The sequence below is a fragment of the Microcaecilia unicolor genome, chromosome 14, assembly GCF_901765095.1.
Source record: "Microcaecilia unicolor chromosome 14, aMicUni1.1, whole genome shotgun sequence".
Taxonomy (NCBI): domain Eukaryota; kingdom Metazoa; phylum Chordata; class Amphibia; order Gymnophiona; family Siphonopidae; genus Microcaecilia; species Microcaecilia unicolor.
Genome location: NC_044044.1, coordinates 27,920,165 through 27,933,744, shown reverse-complemented (window position 1 = coordinate 27,933,744; position 13,580 = coordinate 27,920,165). Strand labels below are relative to the sequence as shown.

The window sequence follows — 13,580 nt, the reverse complement described above, 5'->3', positions numbered from 1 at the left end:
CCATCTTCTGTGGTGCACAGATCAAGGTGGTTTACATCCAAAAATTAAAGAAACCGGAAAGGAATGCCTAATTTATGATAGAGAATATCCTCAAATGTTCACACAAAACTAAAGACAGAAGTAAAAGGTGTCTAGTTTAAAACAGAAGGATATCTCACTACTCCTGGGTCCTTATGATGCTCAAAACATTAGCACTGGACTAGCGCCGGCCTTAGTGAGCGCACAATGCTCAGAGGGCTCTAGTGTTGGAGTCAATGTGTACGCCAAAGATTAGCACAAATAGCATGCAAATGTAGTCAAAGGGATTAAGTACGAATCCTTCTACGCATCCAATTTTTCCTTTTCAGGTAGCCAGCTTTGGAATGCTTTACCAAGACCCATCCGTACCATCAACGGCCTTCTGCCCTTCAGAAAAGCACTGAAGACCCATCTCTTCAAGATAGCCTACCCTAACGATTCAACCCAACCAAAGCCTGCCCACATGATTCTTATTGACGATTGTTATACATTGACCATATTCCCATTATCCTTATTGCTACCCCATATCCATTCCTCGCCATCCTTCTACACCTACCTCCCAATGCTCATTTCCTTCTGCACCCAATTCCTCCTATGTTCAATTTACTTATCCGTTAACCCCATTAATATTGCGTTTACTACATATTGCTTACTCTTTTTACGACTTTGTAATTCTTTATACTGTTACTATGTAAGCCACATTGAGCCTGCCATGTGTGGGAAAGCGCGGGGTACAAATGTAATAAATAATATTAATGAGGTCAGTCCCTATTCCCTCCCAATGCTTAGAGAACAGCGCACAAAACAAAGCCGCCCTTACTGCTGAAAATCTAACACCAACTCGGAGCAGGCATTGGGGTGTTTGAAGAGAGGATTTCTCATGATTCTTTCTTTAAAATCTGCTGGTTTGGGTATTTTTTTGGAAGTGGAAGAAAGTCCATGCAAGCTTGTAAGCGCCAGTACTAAGAAATAAATGTGCGTGAGTCCGAAAAAAAAAAAAGCAAAAGTGAAAGCACACATTGGTGCCTGTTTCCTGCACTTAAATATAAACCTTCCAAATAAAAAATAAAATAAAATAAAAAGCTTATATAAAAAAGCTACAAAAGACAGTCATGACTGTGTGCTTCACATTCAGGTTTGCCTGGTGCATGCGCACAAGAGCTGAGCTTACCGTGAAACTCTTCTGCGCATGCGCCAAGCAATTCTCCCCTTGCTTTCCCTTTTACAGCACACATATAATTTGAATACCATTTCCTTTGAGCATTGGTCGCCTAGTTTTCTGCACAGTTCCAGCAGTATGGGTTCTGCACTGTTGGCTTTATCGTGTGAGTTTGGAGCATCAGCCTGCAAGTCCACATACACCAGTTCAAAAGTGTGCTTTCAGATCAGTTTTAAATTAATGATAGGATAATTCTGCAGGCAAAGATAATGGTAGCTCATTCCACAGGAAAGAAAAAAAAAGCACTCCTATTAGACTAAAGGCATGCACGGGATGGAGCCAGAAAACCAAACAATGTTCACGGAAAAGACCTGAGGGAACGTCCTGGTTCATAAGGAATGATCACTACTGCCAGAAAGTGCAGGGTTTGGGGGGTTTTTTTTCATGTAAGGTTCTCTGGCCTGGATACAAGCATTCAAATATTAGACAGACTCAGAATCTCAAATACCAGAAACTAATCTTAAACTTTATTCTTCAACTAACTGGAAGCCAGTGCACAGACAGATTTAAACACAGACTGAATAAGATCTGCTCTGTTTGTCTCTTATCAACTTCCAGCATCCCTAGAGCAAATTCATTTTACAGGTGTAAACTCCGTAATCTGTACTCCTATCAATCTATTTTCCCATATTCACTAAACCTGACTCCAGTGAAAATTATTTGTGCTATCTAATGGAGTTAAGTTGGTCCTGACATATTTGCAGATTTACAAAGCAATTCCAGTTGGCATTTTCATTGCCGACTCTTTCAATGTAAATTTGGTCTACTCTAGATTTCTTCAACAAAGATCTCTCTCTCTCTCTCAACTATTAATGTAAAAAGAGATGATAGAGAAAAATACAGTAAGTGAAAAATAGAAATAAAACAGAGATAGAGGGGGGAGAGATCGATTTTTGTTGAAGAAATCTAGAGTAGACCAAGCTTACATTGAAAGAGTCTGCAATGAAAATCGATCTCTCTCTCAACTATTAATGTAAAAAGAGATAATAGAGAAAAATACACTAGGTGAAAAATAGAAATAAAACAGAGATAGAGAGAGCAGACAGAGGGGAAGGAAGATGGAGTGAAGCACACAATGAAAGAAACAGAGAGAGCGGTTTAGGGAAAGGGAAATGGGACTTGATATACAGCCTTTCTGAGGTTTTTGTAACTACATTCAAAGCGGTTTACATATATTCAGGTACTTATTTTGTACCAGGGGCAATGGAGGGTTAAGTGACTTGCCCAGAGTCACAAGGAGCTGCAGTGGGAATTGAACCCAGTTCCCCAGGATCAAAGTCCACTGCACTAACCACTAGGCTACTCCTCCACATATGAGAGTTTAGAATTTGAATTTGAAATGATAAAATATCACCAAAGCACAAACTCTTTCAGCTTTACCCCTGATTTCTCTGTAATTAAAACATACATGAAAAAATTATGAGAAAAATATTAAGTGGTAAGGATTACACAATAGATGCTTTAAAAACAGGCAAACAGAAATGCACAGATACATAGAAACATATTTCAGAGACCCTCGTTTTTGCATTTCTCTCTGCTCTGTACAGGCGTTGGAATTAGTCTTCCTGTCTGGATGCTAAATACATACCTAGAAACTGTATATTCATATTTGCCCCAAATTTAGATATCCTGTAGACCAGGTAATTTCCTCCTCACTAGTTCTGAGTCCTTCACTAATTATTTAATTATTATTTATTGGATTTTGATCACACCTTTTTCAGTAGTAGCTCAAGGTGAGTTACATTCAGGTACAGGGTAATTGGTTAAGAACTAGCAAACAGAATAATTTATATCATGTATTCTGCCCTTAGGAATAAACTCTCTGGTGGGAGTTTAATGTTAAGAACAAAAAAAACAACCTCGTTATTTCCATTCCTACAGAAGAATTGCCTCTGGAGAAAATATCTTGGAAGCCAAATGCTTTGGAATCTGTGGACTCTATTTCAGTTGAGTTGGCTTGGACAATAGATTCAAGTAATTTACCGACTGTTGGCATTGTGTTCATTGGCAAGCAAAAAAATGGTTTGTCCTAGTTGTAGAAAATAGTTTTTAATCACTTTTTGTAGAGCGATTTCAATGTATCACCATTAGAGGCCAATGTCTACATAGCTCTGAATCTCCTTTCACTTCGTTAAATAAAGGTCTCATCATCTGAAAGGGAATGTGCAGATGTGTCGTACGTCTACCGCTACCATGACCAAGGACAAAAGCTCCATTTTTTTTCCTCCTTGTTTTCTCATTCACTACATCGTATTTCTCTCATCTTCCTTTCATTTTCTTTTATTCGATTCATTTGATCTGCTAGAATAATTTTGAACTGTTACTGTAACAATCTTCGGGCTTTCTAGTGATGCCCGATATCAAGTCTAGTGAAATACATTTAAGTTCATTGCCATCTCTTCAGTTCTCCATTTTCCACATCTGTCAACTATCCTTACACTTGGTCCTCCTGTTGTCAATGTTTTCATTTCTTTTCTTTGACTCTCATTCTCTCCATCTGGTTCCTATTCCTCCGTCTACTCATCCTCTCTTATCCCTCATCCTTCCTTCCATATTTCCTACTCACTTCCTTCTATGTGAACAAATAAGGAGTCAGTTCTCTTAAGTGAATCTTGGAAGAATATATAGAGAAAGGTCAGGACATTGTGATTGCGTTCCTTTGTTTTCTTAGATTTTATTACTTGGATTTAATTACTTATATTTTCAAATGCAAGCCTAAACCAAGTTACATTTCAGTTACAATAGGATTTCCCAATCCCTGAGGGCTTGGATCTGATGGTTGTATTTACTAGCCAGCATTAATGATTTAGGGCCAGATTCCATATCTGGTGGCGAAAAACTCTGCATGGAATAAATTCCAACCTGAATGTATTCTGTAAGCGGTGCCTATATTTACTATATAGAATATGGTTAGTTGATATCACAGTGCTTAAAACTGTGTGGATCCATTTACACCAGGGTAAATGTGGCGTAAATGCCGGGGAACATAGATTTAGGTGTAGAGGCCCATATTCTATAACAGTGCATGTACATTTTGGAACACCCAGGAAATGCCCATTTCCCCGCCTATAACCATTTAGGTGCAGTGCATTACAAATATGCTTAGAGAATTGTGTGCGAAAATTCTAATGATTGACAATTAGTGCTCATTATTGTTTGTTACATAAGTATTGCCATACTGGGAAAGACCAAAGGTCCATCGAGCCCAGCATCCTGTTTCCAACAGTGGCCAATCCAGGTCACAAATACCTGGCAAGATCCCAAAAATGTACAAAACATTTTATACTGCTTATCCCAGAAATAGTGGATTTTCCCCAAGTCCATTTAATAACGGTCTATGGACTTTTCGTATAGGAAGCCGTCCAAACCTTTTTTTTAAACTCTGCCAAGCTAACCGCCTTTACCACATTCTGTGGCAACGAATTCCAGAGTTTAGTTACACGTTGAGTGAAGAAATATTTTCTCCGATTCGTTTTAAATTTACTACATTGTAGCTTCATCGCATGTCCCCTAGTCCTAGTATTTTTGGAAAGCGTGAAGAGACGCTTCACATCTACCCATTCAACTCCACTCATTATTTTATAGACCTCTTTCATATCTCCCCTCAGCCGCCTTTTCTCCAAGCTGAAGAGCCCTAGCCGCTTTAGCCTTTCCTCATAGGGAAGTCGTCCCATCCCCTTTATCATTTTTGTCGCCCTTCTCTGCACCTTTTCTAATTCCACTATATCTTTTTTGAGATGCGGTGACCAGAATTGAACACAATATTCGAGTGCTATTAATAACGCTGATTGGCTTGTTAACCCAATTAAGTTTCATGTGTTGTCATAGAATACTCCTGGATTTTCGCACAGAAAAACTAGGCGCGCTATATATAGAATCCGGGGATAACTGTGATGATCCTGCAAACCTGACTAGAAAGTTGTGCCTCCAGGAAAGAGTTGAGAAGCACTGCAATAAGGGAATGGAATATTCTGATTGTGTACCCAACAGTTCTATCTCTGTTGAGTTTCAAGGGATTCAGTTGCCTTCTCCTAGTTATCCCGGACCAAATATTATTTCACATAAGTACAATGTGCCAATTAGGGCCAACCTTCCTCTTTAAATCCAGTCCTAAAATGTCTGCTAAATACAGATTCAGGAAGCCTCTGCTATTATGCAGCAGTCAGGAGTGCCCTCTAGAGGACTGCATGAGAAAAGCAAAAGACTTTTTGTTTTTCATCCTCACTGGTCTTTGCTGCTATAGGGATACAGGGTATTTAGATTTTTTTTATTGCTACTGGTCTTTCAAAATCTGAGCTCAAGGTGTGGGGCTACTGCTACTCCTCCAATCTTCATCCCTTCCATCGCATAATTTTCATAGATATGCAAGAAAACTTTTTTTTTTTTGGAATATTGTGACCTTGATACATAGAGATTTTAGTTTACCTCCACTAAAATCTAAACAGAATCATGAGCCTCTTACAAAATTTGGAGGAACTATGCGTATAGGGAGAATCAGGGTCTTCTCGCCTCCTTTTGGGTAAGGTCTCACTTTTAAACTGAGGGCAATCCCTGAAACTTTGAAACTGTGCAATGTATACATGGGTGTAGGGAGGGGAGCAAGAGGGACAATTGCCCCCACCCCAAGATTCTCATCAGCATCATCCTTCCTCTTACTATCTGCTCCGTAGAAAGCTGTAGAGTAATGCAAAAAAAATTACTTCCCCCACTTGGAGAATTTCCTCCCTACACTACTAGATATGGAGTTAAGACCCTGCTACAACCCCAGCACCAAACTCTTTGAACCCTGGTTGTGAACCAAGAGAATTAAACGTCTCACTGAATCTGCACAGTTCAGAGAGGAAGTCACCCATTTTTTGTATGAGTGAATCTAGATTTATATCACTGTGAGGCTCAGAGCACAGTAATACACTCCAGCATCAGATGTTCTCACGTTGGAAATCGTTAAAGGGATAACTCCGTTCTCTTTATCCAATGTTGCAGCAAACCTGGTCTTCGGATTGGAATCATTTTCCTTACTGTTCGGATCCCTACGTAATATGAACTCTGGGGCTTTATTAGGGTACTGGACGTACCAAAACAAGTACGGGAAGGGATCAGTAGTTTTAAATTCACACAATAATCGTGCCACCTGTCCCTCGGAAACATGCTGCTCTTTTGAAGTCTGATTTACAGAGTTTCCTTGAATGGATCCTGCAACAAAAACCACAAAAACGTACATGGAGTAAATACTAAGCTCTAAAGTCCTTCAGAAATATTTCTTCTTCATCTGAGCCCCATATTTTTCCCAGCCAAATGCTATAGAAAAATGAGAACAGCAACCATTTCTGAATCAACCATCCTTCATTGACTCCCTTTGAAATAATATGGTCCATGAATTAATTCATCAACACAAAATACTTTAGAAAGCACCACTGACTACTGGGAAAATATGTGAGATCATTTTAGATAAAATGGTAAAGTATGTCTTGTAATGAGTCTTTGAAACATTTCAATGCACAACAAAGAATGCAACAAGCGGCATCGGACTCTTTGTATATTCTTCACTTATATATACGATTTTATTAATTTACATTCAGCAAGGTTATTCATTACCCATATTTGCTCTGCCGTCCTTCTACTAGAGAGACTACAGTGACTTATAAACAAGAATCAAATAGTTCAATAGCTGAGTTTGGGGGAAAGTAGGTGAGATCTTAGGTAATGTTTATTTTTCCTGACCACTTCCAGTAGAGAGTCATAAAAAGTCATTTTCAAGCTTCGGAATTCAACTGGTAAACCCTTAATCATCAGCCTATAACCTTCTTTATTTTTATCCTGCATTCATAAGTGCATTCCCAATCAATTATTATAATGCGTGGGCTTCTTATTTTTATTCCAAATTGTCATTATACTCACCCCAAAACACCCAGAGAAAGCAAATCACAAGCAGGAGATGGTAGGTCATTTGGACAAACATCCGCCAAGCAGCAACAATCGAACGAGAGAGACCTCAGCTACCAAATGAAACAGCAAAGAACACAGAGAACTCGTGTGTGAGTTCTAGGAGAATGTTGGTTTTGGCTTCAGCCATGACGTGTTTGAGTGCACTACGTGCGGCAAAGTAAAAAACAGCGCGTGTCCGTTTTCGGCCTGAGACCTGACCTCCAACCCATTGACTTAGTGGTAGGCATGCAGCACGTGTCCACTGCCGAGTGAGTGCCACGTGGTAGTGCGTGTTTTCAGTGCATGCCAAATGTAGAATCACTGCCCCGGGCACACACTAGACATGCGAAGGCCCTTACACGCCTTTGTAAAAGGCCCCTTAATCCTATGGACCCTGTTTAGAAAGGCGCGTTAGCGTTTTTAGTGCATGCTAACTGAGTGTATGCTCATAATATTCCTATGGACATAATATTCACATGGTTAACACACGCACCTTTGTAATCAGGGCACTCAGAAGGAATGGGTCCTCAGAAGCTTAGCGGAGATTGGGTGGCAGCACCGCTGGTTGGGAGGCGGGGCAAGTACTGGGCAGACGTCTATGGTCTATGCCCCGAAAATAGCAAGGATAAATCAAGGTCAGGTATACACATACAGTAGCACATATGAGTTTATCTTGTTGGGCAGACTAGATGGACCGTGCAGGTCTTTATCTGCCGTCATTTACTATTTTAGTCTTTGGGGTTCTACATGGAATGTTGCTACTAATTGGGATTCCGGAATCTTCAGAACTTCTAGTACAAGAACAGTGCTGGCCAGACTTCTACGGCCTGTGCCCTGAGAATGGCAAGGACAAATCAAACTCGGGTATAAAGTATCACATACCATGTAGAATGAGTTTATCTTGTTGGGCAGACTGGATGGACCGTTCAGGTCTTTATCTGTCGTCATTTACTATGTTACTCTTTGGGGTTCTACATGGAATGTTGCTACTAATTGGGATTCCAGAATCTTCAGATCTTTTAGTACGAGAACAGGGCTGAGTAGACTTCTACGGTCTATGCCCCGAAAATAGCAAGGATAAATCAAGGTCAGGTATACATATAAAGTAGCACATATGAGTTTATCTTGTTGGGCAGACTGGATGGACCGTACAGGTCTTTATCTGCCGTCATCTACTACGTTACTATGTTCATTCGTCTATGGAATTCCTGTTGGGGAAAGGGTCAGACGTTGGATTTAGCCCACGCCTTGTCTTAATAGTTCAAGGCAAGTGACATTCTTGCACAATGTAAAATACAAGTGGTGCAGAGGAGAGGGGAGGGGGGGGGGAGAAAGCACAATTCAGCTTCTGAAGATTTTGTAACAAGAACGCTGAAGTCTGTTCAACTGTGGGCCTCAGGGCACAAAAATACACTGCTCCGTCAGAGATGAGGCAGCCAGAAATTGTTAAAGGAGCTGTCTTTTTGTCCTTGTCCAGCCGGATTTCCATCCTGGCTTCAGCTTCCTCTGCTTTATATACTTTGCCGAGATAGTCAGCTTGCAATAAATACTGCAAAGGCTGTCCCGGGTACTGCCGGTACCAGTGAATGTACGGGTTCATAATGGTTTTGTAGCTGCAGTGCAAAGTGACATTCTGCCCTTCAGAGACGGTTTCCATAGAAGAAAGCTGCGTCACCGAGTCCTGACCCTGAGCCCCTATATTAAGCAAAAAGGTGCATTATATTCAACTCTGGCTGAAAGTGTGAATAGCAAAAGCATCAAAGAACCGATTATGAATTTTCCGAATTTCGCTTACCTGTTAGAAGGCTCAGAGAGAGCAAAGTTAGACGAAGCTGCATGTTCATGGGTTGAATGGTGATTCTACGTTATGGCTGTATATACTGCCTAGGGTACACTTAGCATTGCATCACTGCCCTTAGAAATTTAGCAGTGAGGAGAAGGTTAAAAACGGAAACCCAGAACCACAAAAACCACATATACAGCTGAGCAACTCTCTGCAGAAGGCAAGTGTTGTTTTTTGGGGGGTTTTTTTTATAACTGCGAAGAACTGGAGTAAGGTATTAACTGTATCAAATAAGTACATAAGTAATGCCACACTGGGAAAAGAACAAAGGTCCGTCGAGCCCAGCATCCTGTCCACGACAGCGGCCAATCCAGGCCAAGGGCACCTGGCAAGCTTCCCAAAACGTACAAACATTCTATACATGTTATTCCTGGAATTGTGGATTTTTCCCAAGTCCATTTAGTAGCGGTTTATGGACTTGTCCTTTAGGAAACCGTCTAACCCCCTTTTTAAACTCTGCTAAGCTAACCGCCTTCACCACGTTCTCCGGCAGTGAATTCCAGAGTTTAATTATGCGTTGGGTGAAGAAACATTTTCTCCGATTTGTTTTAAATTTACTACACTGTAGTTTCATCGCATGCCCCTTAGTCCTAGTATTTTTGGAAAGTGTGAACAGACGCTTCACATCCACCTGTTCCACATTTACTTGAAGAACACCAAAGTAGTTAGACAGAGGATGCTTTCGAGCAAACTTTAATAAGGTTCGTTTCTACCAGCCTCTGCTGAATCTCTTTCAACTCGTTTGTTTTTCTAGAAAATATCTATCCAGATTTCTAGCTTTTCCCAGAGTCCTCAGGATGCGCTTCTACAGATTAATTTTTCACCATTGGTATCTGCCCCCCCCCCCCAGATTCCATATACGAGACCTAATGTCACGTGTGCAACTTAAATATTTAACAAGCCAATCAGTCGCTGATAATTGGCCAGTAACGAGCAATTAGCAGTACAAATTGGCACTAATTAGAATTTCCGCACACAACTTTCCACACGTATTCCGTAAAGTCGTGCACGTAAATTTTAATGCGTTGATCTCAAAAGGGGACGAGACCATGGAAGGGGCTCTAGGCGGTAAAGATTAAGCTTAAGCTCACAATTTTGTCCTGGAGGTCCAGGCTTGGCTTTGCTCTAGCTGTTTATGGCCAGGGCGTAGTTTACTTAAGCTTTCTTTGATTATTTACATGGGCACCTTACCGATAATGGTGGCCAGTCTCCCTTTGATTTGCCTTAAAATAAAGTTCACATGGTTGCATGCATTGCTTAATCTCCACCAATCAAGGAAGCTGCGGCCGGTTTTTACTCCACTCAGTTGTCTCTTCTCTTAATAACTGAAATTGTTGCGTGTGTGTGTGTGTGTTACTGAGTATGTTGAGGGACTGATGACTAAGGGGGTGAGTTGTCTCGCATCCCCCGGTAATGTTGCAGAGCAGAATTTTAGCAGCTAATCTTTTCCTAGATAAAACAGTTATTCTGGTGGATTGTGATATCCGTCATTGGACTAAACCAAAAACAATCCAAAAAATTATCCCCAAACTTTCCAGGACCTACAAGTAACACGTGACAGATAAAGCATTAATGTGGTCTCAAAAGCTCATATAGTGCTTTAAAGTGTTTATTTAATATTGATGCAAGAAATAGTCTGCAAAAAAAATGACCTAAGCATAGTTTAAAGGAATATAATGGACTGTTTTTTCCAGGGCTTTTTTTGAGGGGGTACTTGGGGGTACTGAGTACCAGCACCTTTTCCATTGTCTGCTAAAACTGACCCATGGTTCCCAAGTTTTAATGAAAGAGCTCAGTCTCTACACACCAATTCTGCCTTGTCATAGATTCTGTGATTAGTTTCAGGGGGGCCTGGCTATTGTGGGGTGGGTCCTTCAGTGATCACCCCACCCCTGAAGGGTAGCCTGGCATTTGAGTACCAGCACTTTTTTTGCTAGAAAAAACAGCACTGGTTTTTTCTATGAGATCCTGTGGAAAAGTTACCAGCTTTGTAAAGCAGTCAGCAGAAGTTGCCCTTTCATCTCTATGTAGCGATTTCAGTGACCCACGAGCAGTGTCTGAGCGCCCTCTTGTGAACCTTTCACCATAAGGCAAGCATAATTTCTTTTTTAATCCATTTTTATTAAACCTACTGAAAATTCCAATAAATAACGGGAAATCAGAACACACGCTGTTCAAAGTTCTGGTGCAAGCAAGAATGTTTTATTGCTAACTAATGTTTTGAATAGGAAAAAGCTTAAAATCTAATTTCTGCCATTTTGAAAGTGTCTACCTAATAGTGGGGCCCTTTCACTAAGCTGCGTAAGGCGCCTACGCACATCCAACATGCGCCAATTTGGAACTATCGCCTGGCTACCATGTGGCCCAGGTGGGAATTCCATTTTTTGCATAGGTCCAATGCACATGCTGGAAAACGATTTTTATTTTCCAATACGCAGCGCTAACCAGGCAGTAATCGGCAGCGATTACTGCCCGGTTAACACGCGAGACCTTAACGCATGGAGGGGCATAATCGAACGGGGACGACCATCTCTAAGGGCACCCATCTCTAAGGACGTCCCGGCGAAGGGGCGGGGAAACCCGTATTATTGAAACAAGATGGGCATCCATCTTTCGTTTCGATAATACGGTCGGGGACGCCCAAATCCCAACATTTAGGTTGACCTTAGAGATGGTCGACCTAAATGTTGAGATGGTCGACCTTAAGAGATGGCCGTCCCCGGTTTTCAGCCATAATGGAAACCGAGGACGCCCATCTCAAAAACGACCAAATCCAAGCCCTTTGGTCGTGGGAGGAGCCAGCATTCGTAGTGCACTGGTCCCCCTGACATGCCAGGACACCAACCGGGCACCCTAGGGGGAGCACTGCAGTGGACTTCACAAATTGCTCCCAGGTGCATAGCTCCCTTACCTTCGGTGCTGACTCCCCCAACCCCCCCCCCCCAAACCCACTCCCCACAACTGTACGCCACTACCGTAGACCTAAGGGGTGAAGGGGGGCACCTACATGTGGGTACAGTGGGTTTCAGGTGGGTTTTGAAGAGCTCACATTTACCAGCACAAGTGTAACAGGTGGGGGGGGGATGGGCCTGGGTCTGCCTGCCTGAAGTACTTCTACTGCTACTACTAATCATTTCTATAGCGCTACTAGACATACGCAGCGCTGTACACATTATATGCAGGTACTTTCTCTGTCCCTAGAGGGCTCGCAATCTAAGTTTTGGTACCTGAGGCAATGGAGGGTTAAGTGACTTGCCCAGAGTCACAAGTGCACTGCACCCACTAAAACTATAAAAATGGGAGAAAAAGTCTCAGAACCCCACCTGTATAATTTATATTATAGGATTTGATGGGTAGTGACCTCACAGGCAGAAAAAGCCTCCCATCCAACCATTATGCACGCTACGAAGTCAATAGCCTGCATAACCTGGTGTGGATAATCCTGTTACACCCTGAAGAAACCCCATGGTGAATCCTTTTGCTTTAAACACACTTTTATAAGATAACTCACTGTTTATGGTTTACCAGTATTGAAGCACTGCCTAGAGCTTTGAACAGTTGGATAGGAGATTTTTTTTTTTCTGCCTGTGAGGTCACTACCCATCAAATCCTATAATTTAAATTATATAGGTGGGCTTTTGAGGTTTTTACCTGCCATTTTTACACTTTTACTGTCTTTCTCTATGCAAAACTAGTCAAGATTAAGTTGATTTAATTGTTACTTGTCGGTGATTTGTTTTATGGAAGAGTATATATTATAGTATACTCAAATGCAAGTTCAACATTTTTAGGTTTTCTTATAGTTCATTCTTAAAGAAGTTGAAGGATCACTACTGAGAAAGCATAAATTAAAAACAACTGAAAAAGCAAATGAAGTAAAATGCTTGCACAAATAAATCCAGAGGCTATACTCCTCAAGATTCATCCCCGGGATTCGATATATGATGCTTAATTTCCTTGAAGAAATCGAAGGGTATTCTATAACAATGCACGTAACTTAATTGTTTAACTAGCTAATCAACACTGTTAATTGGCTGTTAACAAGCAATTATCAGCACTAATTGGCATTAATTAAGATTTGCGCGAATGACCTGCTAAGTGTATTCTGTAACGTGGTGTGTGTAAATTCTAAGTTGCATACTTAAAAAGGCGCGGCATGGCCATGGATGGGGTATGGGCATTTCTAAAATCTATATGCATTGTTATAGAATATGCTTAATTTAGGCGTCGGGATTTACATCAAGTAAAACGTGGTATAAATGGCCACAACTAAATTTGGTCACACGGAGAGTCACTCGGCATAATTGTATATATACTGCGTGGAAATTTAAACCAATTGTATAAAATGTAGGCATACTTTAGAGAATACGCCTAGGCGTATTTTGTTCCCACGCAGAATTTTCAGGTACCGCATATAGAAACTAGCTCCATATTGACAATTCATACTCTTTCAACATTAATAATTACATAGTGCATCACATTTATTTATTTGTCCAACCTCCCTATAACGCCCATAACATGTTACACATTACATACATGACAGGGTTAAACATGAAACATAAACCAGACAACATA

The 13,580-nt window shown here is 41.0% G+C and overlaps 1 gene segment (V, D, J or C); it reads right to left on the bottom strand.

Moving 5' to 3' along the window:
* Positions 1–6,113: 6,113 nt before the first annotated feature.
* LOC115457241 lies at positions 6,114–7,310 on the bottom strand. The segment is given in 2 exon segments: positions 6,114–6,430; positions 7,238–7,310. Coding segments are annotated over 2 exon segments (390 nt in total).
* Positions 7,311–13,580: the final 6,270 nt, after the last annotated feature.